This window comes from Stegodyphus dumicola, chromosome 10 (assembly GCF_044657685.1).
Source record: "Stegodyphus dumicola isolate Sdum_Otavi_A_Nest chromosome 10, ASM4465768v1".
Taxonomy (NCBI): Eukaryota; Metazoa; Arthropoda; class Arachnida; order Araneae; family Eresidae; genus Stegodyphus; species Stegodyphus dumicola.
This window is the reverse complement of record NC_140777.1, coordinates 25,466,872-25,485,435: the sequence shown is the minus strand read 5'-3', so window position 1 is coordinate 25,485,435 and position 18,564 is coordinate 25,466,872. Positions and strand designations below refer to the sequence as shown.

The 18,564-nt window shown below is 31.8% G+C and overlaps 1 protein-coding gene across 1 annotated transcript in view; it reads right to left on the bottom strand.

Moving 5' to 3' along the window:
* Positions 1 to 7,382: 7,382 nt before the first annotated feature.
* Positions 7,383 to 18,564, bottom strand: part of LOC118189196 (protein obstructor-E-like) — a 52,847-nt gene continuing 41,665 nt past the window's right edge. The window contains exons 3-6 of the mRNA XM_035359753.2: positions 15,841 to 16,065; positions 12,801 to 12,986; positions 9,737 to 9,938; positions 7,383 to 7,551 (exon numbers count right to left, since the gene is read on the bottom strand). Of these exons, the coding sequence (XP_035215644.1) occupies positions 7,536 to 7,551; positions 9,737 to 9,938; positions 12,801 to 12,986; positions 15,841 to 16,065 (629 nt within the window). The 3' untranslated portion in view covers positions 7,383 to 7,535. The remainder of the gene's footprint in view (positions 7,552 to 9,736; positions 9,939 to 12,800; positions 12,987 to 15,840; positions 16,066 to 18,564) is intronic.

Here is an 18,564-nt window from a genome sequence, read left to right as displayed (position 1 = left end):
ATTATTTTTGTGTCTATGTCTTTCGTATATTTTCCTTAACTGTAATATTATTGAAACGAAATATTTTATGCGTAAGTATAATCGTGAAAAGCATGTTATTGTTTAAATAAACGCTTGTCATCAACAGAGTGAGTTTCTAAAACATGATGCAAATTATAGTTTTACTCATTTAAAAGAATAAAGCATATAATTATCTATGCTCTGTTGCTTCAGATAATAGTAGCGTTATTAAGCTTGAAGGTAAGCTTTACTGGTAGATATTTTATTTTAAATTTACTAAGATAGTTTGTAAGACTTATTGATATTTTCTGAGAAAATTAACCTTACTCTGTATTTCTTCAGGATTCTCCAAAAATGTATATCTAGTATTGTATTTATAATTTTTCACAATGTTTAAATTAGTTGATTCATTTCTTTAGTTTCAAATTTCCAAGAATTTACTGTAATTTTACCATTCATTTCTACTTATTTAAATAAACAAAATTAAAACTTGAAAGTATTAAAAATTTGGTATTTAATACAGAGTGAATTTACGCCTCTTTAGACCAATTTTGGAACCGTTTAATTAATGTTCAGAATGTAAAGAGTGTTTTCTTAAAAGTTCGATCTGGTAGCCTTTTTTCTGGACTTCTGCATCGTGATTTCCATGATAGAAGGACTTTTCATAAAATTTATTTTGGGAGTATTAATTTCTATTCCTCTTCCACTATTTTAAAGAGGCCGTCGATCTTACTAGGTCTGCGCAGAAAAAGAAGCTGTTTTCAAGATATCAAAGTACTACAGTTCGCAGATGAAACGTCAGAAGACTTCGCAGGAATATGTTGAAAAGGCATTTATACAATATGTGTGTCAGTCTTCATTTTTTCAAGGAATACAATGATACTTTTCGAAGTATGACCAGTTGCTTTATCTTGACGAAGTTTCACTCTTTGAAATTCACTGGGATAAGAAAATGGAATTTCATCTGTAAACACTCGACGTAAAAATTTCTCTTGATAGCACATTCAACTGATTTTATTATTTAACCTTTTTTCTACTCTCCTTATTTCTAATTTGTAATTGTAAGAGAATCTTGCGACAACTACTTACCTAAACTTTCTTTGCATTGACGGAACCAGGTTTATATATTTTTTCGCTTAATTTTCTATAACAAATAGATCTTTTTGTTATTGCTGTTGTTGTTGTTGCTTATTTAAGTAAAAACACGCTTTATCAATCGTCCTGATGTATTTCTGTTTATGTCTTGTTAAATAGTGATCATACAATGTTCTACAAATTGTTACATGGCAAAAGATGGTGAAGATAATGTTTTTAGCTTAAGTTGCAAATCTTGATTTAGAAGTCAAACAATAAAAATCAGCGTTACATTTGCAAATTTTGGCAGGACTAGCTTCGCAAAATTTGCAAATATAACGCTAATTTTTGACTTCTAAATTAATATTTGTTCGGCTTGTTATTTTGTTTTTAATATCTACTTGTTTAATTTTTGGTGTGACAGTTGAAGACAGGAGAAGTGTTAAAAGGACCCTTTATTAAAACACTTTAAATTCTGTTATTAGTAATGTTTTAACTTTAGAAAAATTTAAAAAATAGACACCTTTTTCTTATATTCGTTTGGAGTCTTCTTTCCATGTAGAAGTAATGATTGATAATTTTTCCCTTTACATTAATTATTTTCTTTATTTTGCACTTAAAATTTTAATACCATAAATTTTAAAACGTTTTTGAGTTATGAAATAGGAATATTTCTCTTCGAGAAGCGCAAAAACATACCCCACAATTCATAGCTTTTTTATGTTTTGAAAGAAGAATAAATTTAAAAAGGAGCAGGCGATATTTTTTATTTCAAATAATAAACCGTTGCCAGAAATTTTTATTTCAAAGCATTTGATTTAAAAAATTTTTTTATTGAATTTCTTCTAAAATTGCGTAAGCACCCTTTGTATATAGAGTCATTAAGTTTATTTTAGAATGGGGAAGCTTGAGAAATCGATAATGCCCTCGAGGGATCTAACCTCTGGAATTCCCGATTATCAGCCAGACGTACTCCCAATCACGCTATGAAAGCACTAGGTATACGAAAAAATTAATTACAAATATTATTACGGTATATTTTTAATTAGGCCCAAAAAAATCATCTCTCAGACCGGTAAACGTTTTTTACAAAACTCTATTCATTTCGAGGGTGATCAGGTAGAATGTAAGAGCCAGGAGGAGAAGGAAGAAGAAGAAAATAACTTTTTTATAAAAACCTTTTCTCCGAATCTTTTTTTAAAGAAGAGAGACCTATGACTTTCTCTCTCGAAATAGATCGGATTTTATTTAAACTCCATAGCAGTCTAAATTTGCTATCTGCTCACTTTTAAATTTTAATTTTGCATGTTTCTCTTTCTGCTAATAAGTATGTATGATAAAGGATACGTCAGGTTCACAACTTGCAAATTATAGAGCATCAAAACTCGATGAATTATTTGCAATAACCCTGTAGTATTTTCTAAGATGCGTTTTTTTTAACAAAGAGGCTGCAGATATGCTTCGATAAGCATATCTTTGCTTGGGCAACCATGATTGAAGTTAATGATGATACGAATACTAGTAACCTGCACTCATGTTGAAAATTCGGTTTACCAGAACTCCAATTATGGCGAGCGGTAAATCTGTTAACTAAACAGTTGACGAAATTAGATAAATTAATATACTTGTTTTAGATTTATTCATTCTCCTTAAAATTATTCAAAGAACTCATTATCAAAGAACTCAGCTCAAGAGCTGAGCTTATATTAAGCGCATGATTTCATAAATAAATTACTGTCAGATAGCTTTTCTTGAGCCCATTACTCAAGTCACAAAGGTATTGAGACACACAATATATAGATGGTAGCAAAAAAATAAAACAGGCTTTACACCTGAGGATTAAGGATGTATATGACCCTCAGTCCTTCTCATAGAAAAAAAAATTTTTGATGTAAACGTCACTTCTGGACATAATAAAAGAGAGTCACTATTCTTTTGTCTGATAGACAGTCACAGTCTACTAAATGATTCTCGAGATGCTGAATATGAGTCAGTTGAACAGGCGTTTTTCTGCGATTAAAGGGTATTTAGAACAATTATATCAAGTCCTCGCTAGAAGGTGCATGACTAAAAACATTATCCGGGTAAGAGTTTTGTAACCTTTACATGCGACACTTTTACGGAGCGTTATTTGACTCTGAAATTTAAATAACGCTTCGTAAACAATGTGGCCTAAAGTAAAAACGCTTCGTAAACAATGGGGTCTAAAGTAAAAACGCTTAGTAAACAGTGTGGTTTTTGATTGCAAGCGTTTATTTTATTTTCCTTGATAAAAACATTACAGCTCACAGTAATTAATAGACATTAAATTCTTCAAAGAAGATGGTGCTATCTTGATATATAATAGCCATACTGGTATTTGGAACTTAACCTTATACATCACGTGAGTTTGCCTAGGGAAGGTCACTCCATGTCTTCTCTTAAAACATTGCAAAGAATGTTATTTTAGTTTTAAACTAACTAGATTTGCTCACTTACTTATCTTTTCTATCTTCCCACATTTCCATTTTCTGGCAAAATGATATTTTAAGGTAAGCTGATATGCAAAGTAAGGTAGACTATATTAAAAGTACTGTTTAATGTTTGTTATAAAGTACTGTTCAAGCTGGTGTCTGTGTTACTTCAAACAAAGCGTATTCTGCGTTTCGGTTCGCTGATATTTAAGCTTGCTATTTTATGGCTGTGCATATTAATTGCCGGTTTGTCTACGTCGGTGGTAGGGCTACGAGCGAGCTCGAGTTAATTATCTCTCTGCAGCTTAGCTGATCTTGACTGACAATTTAACTTTGTTTTTAATTTTATATTTCTGTTTTGAATTTAAGTCGAAAGTATTGGCACAGTTTGAAAGCACCAGTTTCTTCTTCAGTTGAATAAAAGGGACTTTTTATCCTTCTCATGTCTTATCACTGATACAGTTTGAGCTTCCAGTTCAAGTAAAGATTTAACCAGCAAAGTAAATTTAATTTAGCTAGAATCTTATAACATTTTTGATACGTTTTGGGCATTTCCACTGGTGCGACTAGTGGCTTGTTTGCATGCTTCTTGTATTGCGTAATGTAATGTAATATATGAGTGTGCTGCAACCTTCCTGGCCGGTAATAATCGGCCTCATGGTTAACGCAGTACACCCAACACAGACAATCAAAGATACAGTTAAAAGATTAAAACACAGATTAAAATAGAAACGCAATCAAAAACATCAAACCAAAATTCTCCGTATTGTTCTTTTTCCATTTATAAAGTTCATCAAATCCTTTGCAAATCTAAACTCTTTACTGCGGCAGTAGAATTCCTTTATGCTACCATATTTTTCCTAACATGTCGCAATAATACGCAGTCTTCGACGAAATGTCGTGCATTACTTTTAGCATTACAAAAACTAAAAACTCTATTACTTTGTAAATTAAATCTTTTCAGGTACCCCGGGAAGCGCCCGTGTCCAGTAATTATTTGATTGTAGTCAAAATCCCATGTCCTTCTCATATTTTTAGAAACTTCAAAGTTCAACAAATAATCATTCCTTTTTTGTCCGAAATATTCCATTTCTCTTTTCAGCAATCATACTAGAAAGTCTTGATTTTGCGAATAACAATTCTTTTTAATGCTTGAAATATTTATGTATGTATGAAGCTTTATGTATGAGACCAAAATAATGGTTTTATCAACATCTGCTAGTGCTTCCAAACCAGCAGTTTTTCTTAGATTGCATATTCTAGATCATGAACATTTTTAGCATTGATCTCTAAGGTATTTGTTAATAATCTGCGAAAGTCAATAATTAATAATAAAATTGCAAATAATATCAGTAATAAATTAACAATTAAGTATTAAATACAAAGAAGCAGTAATAATGAGTTGGCCAGTAAACTTTCAAGGTAACTAAATACATTTACATAGCTCTTACTAGCAGTACCTCCAAAACGCCAGCACGACTACTTCAGTCCCAGTCAAGACTTCACCAAGGAAGGAAGCTCTGCACTACTGCACGCCGACCGTGAAAAGCTGCCTCCGCGGACTTACCCTCCGGCTTCTAATTGCAGTCGCTTTTTATCATCCTACTTTTCGATTATGCCATACCATCGACACACCTACAAACGTATTCTGCTGGAAAGATATGCCATCCAAAAACTATCAGCACTAAGGGTCGAAAAAAAGAAAGACATCGATAGGGATAGGACACTTCAGTCCAGGCGCCCTTTGAAAGGAACCTGCCGGTTCATGGATGATACTAGCAGAAAGTGTTCAGCATTTCTCTTTAGTGAAGAGTTTCGGCCAGCTCTGTATTTTTGCTCTGTCTGGCGTACAGAGCCGGAAGAAGGGTGAGGCAAGTAGGTAGTTGCTTCGGGTGAATACCTGAAAAGCGGCCCCAAACGAAACGTTGGATATTCATTTCAGAAAAAGAAATTATGATTGTTAACTTTCAGCTTGGAAGCACATCAAGAAGCAGACTCACCTGGCATCAGCATATTTCCTAAGCAAAGACAGCATAAATTATTAAATCCAGTGCTCAAAATAACAGCAGCTCAGTGGGAGTATCCTCGTAAATGCAAAAGTTTTGGTATTCTGTAATTGCAGAAAGAGTAGCATTGCACGGGGCTTCCATGTGGGGCTCACAAATGAATACGAATATGAAAAATAAATTTGGATCAATGTGCAACGATCTTTTTGGGAGAATATAAATTACATATGTAATTACATATGTAATTATTTCATTGTATATTGAAGAGCGCGTCTGCTTCTTTGCCTCAAGTGAAAAAATATCTACGGGCGACTTTGCTGGTACATTTTGTAAACTGAATTAATTAGTCCTCTTTTAGTTTCTCAGTTGTATTTTATAATCTTCCGAGTCATTAGTTAAAAATGATGTCAGAAGAACTGTAGATGCGTTGGCCGATAATAACCTGAAATTGAGTAGTTTTAATGATATATACAGTGCAGATCTCTAAAATATTATTTGTAACTTTAAGCCCAAAGATTATTGGAGAAGCTGTTGCTTCTATAATGTCACAGCATGTCATCTCACACCTCGTAACTGCCAGACAGACTAGCTGTAAGGAGACCTCTCATGAATTTTCTTACCTTCTTGAGATCCCCTGCAAGTCAAATACCATAAAAACTTCTTAGAAACTTACTAAATGCTAAAAGAACTCATTGAGAGATTTAATTATGTTACTCCGAGATTTATGTACTATCTTTTAGTGTCCTCTTCTCTGGGAGATGTGTTCACATTTCTTTCCAAATTTTAATATCACAGTTTTATATTCTTATTTTTACAATATTTGTATAACGTATATTACATTTTTATTTATTACTGTTTATTTTTTACATTTTATTGCTTTATTATTTATTTTATTATTCTCATGGTAAGAAATATCTTTGTATCAAATTTCATGTTATTTGGGGTACTTTATGAGATATGTAATTTCAGCTTGCCCTCTTAATTTGGAATACCAGTTTATGTAATAAGAATGGGACGTAAGTTGAAATACTAATATTTTTCATTTAATTCATTAAGGTTTATTATTTTTATTTATTAATATTAGATAATTGAGAATCTAACCATTATTAAAATTTTCGAAGTTCAATTAATAACGTTTATGAGCGTACACGCTTTATTTGACTGCATTCCGAAACTTAGAGTTAAAAGTAATATTCCTTTTTTAGATGAAATATAAATATAGTAAATGGTTACGATTCGAAAAATTTGCAGCTACTTTTATCTATTTTACTTTGAATTGTCCTTTTTTAAACAATGATATGAAACATTTTCACAAAAGGGACATAAAAGGCTAATTTTGAAGCTCAATAATTTTTTTTACCAAAAGTTCCATGTGTATCAAATAACAATAAAGAAAGTTATATGTGCCTTTTCTTTTAAATGTTATATATTTTTCATCAGTATGAATGAAAAAACAAATATTTGTATCCGAAAGCTGAAATGCCTTGGTTCATAATGGTTTTCGTTAGCTTCTAAATTAACGTATATTATGGTTTTCGTTAGCTTCTAAATGTAATCGCAATTTCTAAAATATTGCGATTACATTTGGTTCCATAATTGTGGTAAACTTCCCTTTTTAAGAATAATCAAAAATACTGCTTGAAACAGTTTGTGTTCATAAATTTTATTATTTTAATCAATAATATTATTAGGAGAAAAGCGGTATTATAATATTTTTAAAAACTACGTTCTAGGAAAATTTACTAATTAATTATTAATTGGGGCAGATATTTAAGAATTGTAGAATGGCATGTCTGAAAATACTTTCCTTAAAAGTTACACTACAGTTAGTCTAAAAATAAATAAGAAATTCTTTATAAAAAATAATTTTATTATTAAGAACCAACATAAAACATAAAAATAAATTTACTTAACATTACAACACACTATTTGAACAATAGTACAAATCTTCATCGTCCAATTCTAGCTTAATTTTAAGCATCATCAGTTTCCTGTTTTTTGATTAATAACGCACTTTACTGGAAAAGAAAAAATAAAAATAATGAATATCTAATAACCAAATGCATATATCTTATACATAGATGTACAAAGGATCATTCAAAGTAGCGAAAATTCTAGGCTTTGTAATTTAGTTGGACATCTTAGAGAGTAGGGCTGCATTTCTCTTCGTTCCTCCAGATGTTGCCAAAATTGGACTAGTAGTAATTGTTATCAACACATTTCAGTTTACGTCTTTTAAAATCTGTTGATGGAAAAAGGTTTGAAGGAAATTTTTTGCTTAATTTTATACAGCCTGTGTGTTCTATAAAAGGGGAAGAGAAAAAGTGTGTGTACTGTGGACGCAGTCAGGTGATCAGTGTTCACGTTTACAGAGTGCTTAGTGTTGCCATGCTTTTTTTATACTATTTAGATTGCTATACTGTTCATATCGCTGATGTGCATTGATGAATATATCCTTAAATCTTCATTTGTAAAAAGTTTTACTGTTTGGAGTTGTAAAATAGGTTCCAAATTTTTGGTTAATTGTTTTTGCTTTTCTGGCATGTTTATTCACAAAATTTATACAATTTGTTAACACACAAAAATACTAACTTAGTATTTGAAAGTACTGAATAATATCAAAATGTTTAATTAAATTATTCTTCATATTGAAGTTGAGGATGGCAACGGTTTATGAAGCCATTTGAAACGGAATCCTAAGTTTTAAAACTTTTATTTTGGAAAACAGGTAAGATGTTATATTTATATATTTAAAATTGTGAAATTTAAGGTTCCAATAATACAGTCCATAGGATTTTGTAAATAAATACATATCAATACATTAATACATCGTGATAAATATATACAGTAATGATTTTAAGATCGTCTGCGTCTGCGTAATGTTTAAATGAATTATGTACGTGGAAAAAGTAGTAAACACAATAAAAAAGTTAATTAAAATGTAAGTTTAAACTTAAGTAGTAAAAACTGTAAAACTCTAAATAAGTTAATAAAAAATAATATACGAAGTAGTAATTCTACTGCGGGAAATTAAATTTTTCAAGACGATAGCCAAATAAATTATTGATTTGCATTTTGCAAGCTGTTTTTATGTTAGTTTTAAGATATTATGAGATGAATGAACTTTAAGGCATGAGTTGTCTATTTTAGTTACTGTTTACTTTAATTATTACTTATTGTTGCTTTAGCTACTATTTCCAACGTTAGCAGTGACATCAATAGGATTCAAAAAGATGAACAGAAAAACTGGCGAAGGAAAAAGAACGGAGAAGAGAAAAATATGGTGTGGCAGACGATCAATATTTACGTTTACGAGTAACGCTTTCGAAAATGAGATCAAATCAAAAACAATCTGAGAGAGATCATTGAATAGTCAACAAAGTTTAGTCCTTCCCGTACGTTCGATATGTTAACATCAATATGAAAACATAAAAAAAGATCACTGGGGAATGAAAACAAGGGTTGAACGTTGGATTACACACAGGTACGCTGCTTAGTCATTTAAATTTAAAGCTTTGTTCGATTCATTCGGAAATCGGGAGTTACTAATTAAAGACTAAACAGCAAATAAATGTAAAGTTCCGAGTGAGTTAAATTACAAAAGACATTTGAAACGAAGAGAAAAGCCTGTACAAATCATGTGTCAATATAGTTTCATTTTTTTACATTCGTATGAAACATGTCGCAATAGATAGGAGGGAGAAGTACTTATTCTTAAAATCTCGACCGGATAACATCGAAAATATTCGTGAGTTTAGAAATGATTTAAATTTTTATAAAGAATTTAGAGACCGATTTTTAGTTTGTCTTGTGCCGGAGGTCAAAAAAGTCTTGATCAGGAACTCCTTTTTATTCCAAACTGAAGTCGAAATGTAACTATCGTCAAGTAGTGTATGATGGCAATAATATGTAGCCATTTTTTGATCACCTCCCTTACTCTCTAGATTGGTATCTGCAAATTTCTTTCTATTCCCTTAAATAAAATTCCAATCTAGAAACAATCATCTAAATTGAAAACGAAGAAATGTTCTTAAACTCTCCTAATTGGAACGAAGAAATGCTCTTTAAAAAAAAAAATGTTACAAAGAAGTACACTGCGCAAAACAATTGGAACATATCTGCCGTTCTACTGGGTTGAAATTGAATTTACATTTATTGTTTTATTTTTATCCAATAGTTAAAGCTATAGAAAGTAAAACTTACCAGTCTGGAACATTTTCTATCGCATCACAGGTGTAGGATTCTAAGTTGAAAGCTGAACCGTAACCGCAGTTGAGCAAACGAGGTTTGTCGTTCACGCAGACAAAGAGTTTTTGGCAGTCATTAGGATGAGGATACCTTGGGAATGGATAAAATTTGGAAGAAAGGCCGGTGATCTTATCAGGGCACCTGAACCCGACAATTGCTGTAAAATTGATTGGTAAATTAATGTCTAACAGAATAGTAAATAAGTGGAGCATTCAAATAAAAATCAATAACAGTTAACTGAAAAGAAAAATGTAATAAAAATTTTTAAAAAATATTCTTCTATAATTTTTCCTACAATTCTGAATACCAATGAATATTAGAACCAATGAATACCTACTACCTCGCAGTACAGTTTTGCTAAAAATGTTTTTTCATTGTAAATTTAAAAATAAAGCGATACAACAATTAAAGATTTATTTATAAAATAAACTAAAATTTTAGTGTTATTTATTTAATATTAATCATGGTTTCATAACAAGGCAAGAATTAATATATATATATATATATATAATTAAGTGCAGTTTAACAATTAATTAACACTGAAGCAAATGGTATTTTAAGGGATATCTTTTAACATGTGTAATACTTACTGCAACAATATAGAACAGTGTAATTAAATTCTCCGAAAATTGTGAATAATTTACACTATTTACAAACAGTTGACTTAAAAAATTCAACTTAAAACTGCAGATAATGAGCCAGGATTTTCTTGTATTTCAAATTGTAAATATTTGTAATTCTTGGAATAGAAATATTTTATTTTGAACTTAATTAACCAGTTAATGTTTTAAACTGCATTTGGCCTTCTTACTTGCTCTCACATTCTTCACTCCAGAAATATGCAAATTAAGTATCAAAATAAATCGATTACAAAAGGAAGATAGCGCCTACAGTTCATCTGTCAAATGCTAATCTGTGCCGAATTATTGAGTGATTATTGTTTTAAAAGACACGTCGGAATACTCGCCTTGCTGAATACAATTGTTAGTTAACAACTAAACAAATCAGCTTTAATCAGGGGTATAACAGAGAATAACTATAATTCTGCAAAAGAAGGAACTAAAAGATATTTTTGGAAATAGATATCGTAGTCATTATGTTTATATATTACTGTTCATACATTAAAGCTGTAAAGTTTAAGTTGCATTTAAGCAAAACTCTGTAGTCGCAAATATTATTTTAATTATTTTCTATTTATTTTTGCAATTAACTACTTTCTTAAGTGATAATTCATGCATCACAGTTCAGCTAGTTAGCAAATAGCAAAGTTGAATGTCCAAGTACACAAGAGTGCATCTTTAAAATTGTGATTAATAAATTTAAATACATATAGTGAGTACAAAGCTTCTTTGTTTGTCACCAAAAAGAAGCTGCTTATATTCATTTTATAAAGCAGTCACCCCATAAACCGTGGGACTGAGTCCTGCAATGCCCCTTCTTTCTTCAAGGAACTTGGGGACATAGGAGACTTCTCTGCCTTAGTTTTACCAAGCTTGAAGGTCTGTTATAATTTTTTGCGCGGATGAGAATTTCATGACGACCTCAGAAAGGAGATAGAAACCTCTCGTCTCTGTTGGAAGGGGTGGACTTTTCCCTCTTCGCAGACGTCAAATTAATAAATTCCTACCTCCAAGGTAGATGTCGTAGTTAAGGAGGGAATTGAAATAACAAAACAGGACCCACATGAATTGATAACAATAATATTGTTATCCTGTGATTTGATATTATTGTTGTGGTCTTTTCACTAACGAGTCGACATTCAGATAAACATTTGATTACAAATATGTATAAATCTGGACAAAGCAAAGAAAAGGAAATTTTTCCATAAATATGGAATCTGACAGTTATTGTAGTACATATATGATGGATCGGGAAGAAGAGATCGAAGGACGTAATCCCCTGCGCGGTTTAACACTGAATTTGTATCTGCCAAGCGATATCGAGACGAAGCCTTGAAACTTTGTGTAAAGCTTTGTAGAGGTACATGTGCATCTGATTTTTTTAATGAGTGACCGTATGTATGCACACCTTATGTATGCACACCAAGAAAAGCTATTGATGAATTTCTTTTAACCCAAGACATTAACCAATAAATTGAGCAGCCAAATCACCCGATTTAAATCCCATGCATTTCTTTAAAGATTGTTGCACAGTGAAATGCCCTTTCCTGAAATCTTTGTACTTTGAATTCATAGTCATATATTGTTTCATTGTTGAACGTACAACAGTGTAACTTTCTTCTGTGTGCATTCACACTTGAGTTGTCTACTTGCATTCGTATGCTGTGGTGTAATGCATTAACCCAAACAAATTTATTCGATTTTTTCAGAAACAATATTTTTGGACATGTGAGGATATTTTTGGACACTCATTTAACATCAATTGTACTTGCTTTAAAGCACGTAGTTTTTCTACGTTTTAGCTATGGAAGACTGACTGTCTTTGTATGAATCTAAAGAATGCAAAAAGTTACGCTCTAATTTCAAAACCAAATCTACGCTGGAATTAGAATTATGGGAACTATTTTATCAGATTTCAGTTCGGCAACACTGGACAATATTTTAAAAAGCATTGTGCCCTTATAGCTGTGATAAATTATCAGTCCTAAACGTAATGTAATAAGTTCTGTATTTATTGTAATACTAGTTTCCACTTTATTGTTTACATTTAGGGGTTCGAATACATCTGTTAATTTGGTTTAATTATTGAAATACCCATTTATATCACTAAATGTTCACAGTCAAAAAATTACTCTGATTTCTACTAGAGATGCAATTTTAAATAGATGCAATAATCTCCTATAGATGCAATTTTAAATAGATGCAATAATCTCCTATAGATGCAATAATAAATTCTCCTATAGATGTGTTGCTTATTAAAACCCACGCATGAAGAATGCATAAAAATGTAACTAAGCATGATAAATATGAAAAGAAAAGTTTTTAATTTCAAATAAAATAAGCACAAAATAATTAAAATTTTATAAAGTTATATGCATGTATAACACAACTGCACTCACCTTCACTATCGCATCCTGGTACTTCATCGGGCCATATGCAAGAATGCGAATCGTCTTGGTAAGCAAGGCCTTCTTCACAATCAGTTATATTAGGTTCTCCCCATGCACATCGAATATATTGGGTGCAACTGTCGGAGGGGAAAATACCCCATTGGTAAGGGCATCCAGGACTGCTGATTGGAGGTTCTGAAAAGATTGGGAGTGATTATTGGCAGTGATTTATGGCAGTAAAGCTATTAAAAATACTAGCGAAATATAGAATGCAGTTATGTTTAACCTCACGTTCAACTGCTATTATACATATTTAGATTTCTCTCGGGTTTTACAACATAGCCCAAGTGGGTTCATGGTCTCTGCGATGTTGTAACCAAGTCAACCAAGTCACGTGACGTTTTCGTGACGTCTTTCTTCCCAAAACATAGGCGGGAAGGGTTTTTCATTTCAGGGGAGTTTCTCGTCTAGTCTTAAAATATATCAGAAAAATTAATTCCCATTCATATTCTTTTCATTGGATATAGAGCACGCACAAGTTTCACTTCACATTCTTTTCTTTGAAAATGTAACATATATAGAATGAAGCGAGTTCATTTTTAAGGTCATTGTCGTAGGTTCTGCTACATCTATATACTAACTTATTATGCAAGTCAGTGATAACACTTAAAGTCTAATACAAAAAACTTTACTATGCATGGGATATTTTTTGACAGTTCAACTTTATAGGAGAATATTATGGCTGGCAAGAAGCTGCGTATGAATGCCATAATTTTATAAAAAATTTAACACACACTTGTGGAGACACTTAGGTATTTTGAAATAGTAGACATGAAAAATGAGCAGTGTCCTCGCGGAGACTCGAACTTCAGACCGCTCGAATGCGCGCTAAGTGTACTGACTATTACACCACGAAGGCATGCTAAGAAGGCGGGCGAAATACCTTATATAGTCCCCCTTTTAAAGGGCAACCAGGAACTAGGGAACCAACCACCAAATCCTGGTGATGGAGAATCATTATCTACCACCTTTTTTTAGTTCGGGCGCCACTGTAGAAACACTAGGTTAATTCGGAGATGGAGACATGAAAAGTGAGCAATGCTCTCGCCGGGACTTGAACCTCGGACCTTTCAAATTAGCGCCGAGAATGATGACCATTATACCACGAAGGCACGATAAGAAGGCGGGAGAAGTACCTTATAAACTTTAGTAAAATAAAAATCATGGGCTTTCTAGTACTTTTTAACAATTTCCTCATACCGAGAAATGGAAATGGAATCGAGAAAATTCCTTTTGATTCTATGTTTTATGCCATATATTTATTTTCAATGAATAAACTGCTATATTAAAATTTTACTTTCTCATATATATATATATATATGTAATAATTGGTAGACAGGCACAGGAATGAGGAAGCTTGGCCTCACAGTCTGAGCGTTGTTTGGCAGAGTGGGATGTAGCGAAATGACGACACAGAAGAATTTAACTTTATAGCTCCATATCTTTATTCAATTCAAACGGCAAATCATTATTCTTTTAGATGAAATTCTCCTAAACGGTAAGTTTCAATGATGATTTAAAGCACATTTTTTCCCTCTAAATGTACAGATGGCCGAAGCAAATTCAATATTCCTTTTCACTAGACATTTGAACTTCTGGATTTAATGGGAGATTACTTTTATTCTGTAAATACTACGTGTGATTATTTTTTGAAGCACTTGCAAAACACCACAGCAGAAGGATGATAGGTTATTTTTTAAACACTGAAAAAACAAATTTGATGAGTCACTTCTTTCACATTGGCTTTGAATTTATCGCAAAACGATGATTTGTAGAGCTGAATAAATTTTCCGTGGAGGTCTCGGGCTGCAGGAAATTATCCTGTCGACTAATTACAATAAACGCAAAATTTAGAAGTACTGATGTAGGAACACCGAGACGTACAAACGCAAAAAATACTGATAACGAAGCACGTAGCTGCTATATTGAAGAAGAAGCGTTCTGATTGTGTAATAAGCTAATATGTTGAGTTCCTAACATCTAAAAAACTTGACAGTCGAGGCAGTTTTAATTCCATTTTTATTTGCAACTGACTTTTGTGGCCACAATCACTTAGCACTCTAGTCGTGCCTATTCACATTTTTGATATTATTGCGATAGCAGGCAAGATAGCGAAATTACATCCCAGCAGGGTAGAGAGCGAAGCTGAAGTGCGTAGTTATCCGATATGTAAGCACACGAAGAGAAAGGTTTTGGTTTGAGTTAAAAGTTTCGGTTCCCAATTATTACGTCATAAGGGCTGCGCAGACCATGAAAAATGGAATGATCCAGAAATGACGCAATCGATTGAAGAATTTGTAAAACAGAGAGGGAGAGATAAAGGGTTACCGTTAGTTTAAATTATAAGTTTGATTTACATATTTTTTATCATACATAATAATTTTTAAATTGTTTCAGTAATTTAAAATCTGTTTTTTATTTATTCTAATTCCTATTTTACCTCTTAGTGTTTTGTTGCTGCAGAGTTTAAATTGGATGAATATTGACTTAATGGAATGATCTAGAAATGACGCAATCGAGAGAAGTTATAACGATTTGTGAAACAGAGAAGGAGAAATAAAGGGTCACCGTTAGTTTAAATTATAATTTTGATTTATATATTTTTATCTTACATATATATATATATATTCTTTGACTACTAAACTCGAAATTTATTCAACTGGATTTCTTCTTTTAGAACCACATTAAAACATTAAAGTAAAAAGAAAAATATCTTGTCCATCTGATGAAAAGATCCTTAGTGAAATCTCAAACACTAACTTGGCCTTTTTTTTCTCGAAAGCGGGTTGAGATGAAAATTATTCCACTGTATACAGTGCTGTTTAACGGCGCACGCATAAAAATATTATAATGCTCGCAGAATCTGTTGCAGCTACTAACTACAATAAAAGTATTTCAGTGAATACTGCAATAACATTTAATGGAAGTCAAAACTAGTTTTGCAAAGTTATCTTTCAAATTCCCAAAAAAGGAATTAAACTGAACAAACCTACAGTCTTTTCACCGCAATCTACTTTCCAGTAGAATGTACAGAAGTCGTACACAGGGCTCTTGTCATCGAATACCAGTCCATTGGGACACTGTTCATGCGAAAACGTTCCATTTTCGCATTTGTAGTACTGGTCACAAGCTGTCTCATGTGGCCATCCGAACACACCTTCCTCCGGACAGCCTCCCGCAGGACTTCTGGGAATGTGATCTGCTTGAGGCGCACCTGTCGAATTAAAGAAAATATTCTCAAAATGTTAAACATGACTAATAAGTAACCTTAACATCTATGGAAACGTGATTAAAGTTTGATGTTATTAGTCATCAGCATTAAATATATTTTTATTCTTTGAACGTCAGTAATTATTGTTAATTGCCGCAAATCGCAGATATAATGTTTCGATTGAGATAATTCTAGGCAGTTTAGCTACTGATAGTTTGAATTTCAGTAAACTAGTTTTATTATATATTATAGTTAATACTACTACTAAGTTCACAGCAACCTATGAAATGCTCCACTGGTGGCTAATTTCTTTACAGGTGCAGAAGTTAGCCGCTAGTCGGGACATTTTAAGATGAGTCCGTGAATTCGTGGTCTTCTTCATCTTCTTCCGCCCTCGCCTAACGAAATTTAGAAAGTGTTCTACAACAATACTAATGGCTATTTCAAAATAATAGTTATATTTATTTCGAATTGTCTCTTTAACAGCAGTTTTGCTGATAAAGCAGTATCGACACTACAGTCCGATGTGATGTAATTCCAATATTGTTTTGGTACATTCAAATATTCGATATCTGTGCAAAATATTTTCATATTTATCTTAATATTATTATTAATAGTTAAGGCTTAAAATTTAACATAAGTTAATGATAATATTTCAGACACTCGTGAAAAGTAATAAATCAGCCTCTTTAAACCTCTAAAAAGGTCTTTTTAACAACAGGCTAACAGAAATCTACGCATACATTACATATATATTATTAGAGAAAAAAGTGGAAATTTTCACTTGTAGGAGGAAGTCCACTTTCAATAATAATAATTATTATTATGTATTAATACATACCGTTAACACTAGTAACTGCAATACCAGACCAAAAATACATTACCGGTATTCAGTACTTTTTAAAATGTTCTACCGGAATATCGGTATTAATATCAGTATTAGGAATTTTTCAGAGAAGGTACAATAATACACTTGTTTCTTTCTATATTTATTATTCGTAGTTTTACACAAAAAATGTATGAACTCTAAAGATATAAATAGTTTTGTTACGCAAAAATATAAATAAAGGAACAAGTATTATTACCAAATATGGTTAATAAGAACAGTAAAATAGTAATTTAAAACATTAGAAATCAAAAATATAATATAAAAAATAAGCCATTACACTATTACAATACAATAAAGAAGCAAACCATTAAAACTATTATTATCATTAAGAAGAGTAAATATCACATAAAAATCGTGTTGTGTATTCTATTGTATAATATCTATTAATAGAAAAAGTAACTAATTTATTTTTCAAATGTGATCGTAAAAAACACAATGCATCTATTGAATTGTCATTAATCCTGGAACGCATTTTTGTGCACAGATTACCTGCAGTTTAAGATTCTGTTTCCGCATCTACGCTTGTCGGTGGTACTGTTAATAATAAGCCATAGTATATTTCCTTTAAATATTTGCCAAGTCCTAAGTCGGAAAATTGCGAACACTGTTACTATAGTTTTAACAGTTCCCCTTATTGTACTAATAGATTTTGGTATAATTTGGAAATCTTTTGCAATTAATCATTTTATCAGTTCAACAGAAGTGCAAAATACTCAAATTTCGCTTGTATTTTCTCCAATCTTCGGCTTTGTTGCCGATAATACAGCGACAAAGCCGAAGTATTATCGGTAGATATTTTGTGGTCTTCGACGTCATTATTATTCGTTATGGATAAATAAAAGTGAAACCATAAACGTTACAAATCTAAATATTTTGAATAATAATGTAAAATACAAAATTTGTACCTATTTTTGGAAAAGGAACTTGCCAATTTAAGAAAATATCTAAATGTTTAAGATCTAAATGTTTGGATTTAAAACACTACGCACAATTTCACTACGATCATCGTTAAACTAAGCAGTTCTGACTAAAGGGTTTCTAGGCGGTACTGTCTTATCTCCAGCGAATGCAGGAGTCTATTTTCGAAAGCTAGCATAGCATTATTAACGTATTTCAAATAACAGTACATGCCCAAAAAGTTAAATTAAACCCTTTAATAAAAAATATTTATTATTTATTGCTAACAGAGAAAATACCGGTATTTTTCTTTAGCAAATACCCGTTTCACGAAATTGCAAAATAGCACGAAAAACCGGTATTCGGTATACCGGTGTATCAGTAATGCAATCACTAGTTAACACTTCTTACGTTTTGCCTGCAGAAAAAGACTTACACAATTACACAAGCAGCTTTCAGTCTATACGCCTCCAGTTGGCTACCTTTGTCCTACTCACCTGATAATAGGCTATTGCGACAAAGCTACTTTAATTTTTTTTTTCTTTTGTTCATTATCCATGATAGAAAATATGTAACATTTGAAACTGATCCACATAGTATTACTATAGAAAAAGAGATTTTCACGTAATTTGTAGAAAGAAAAGGTTTAAAATTTGGTAACTTAAGTTAGATTCTGAAAAAGCACATTTTCACATAGAAAAGACTAAATTCTTTTA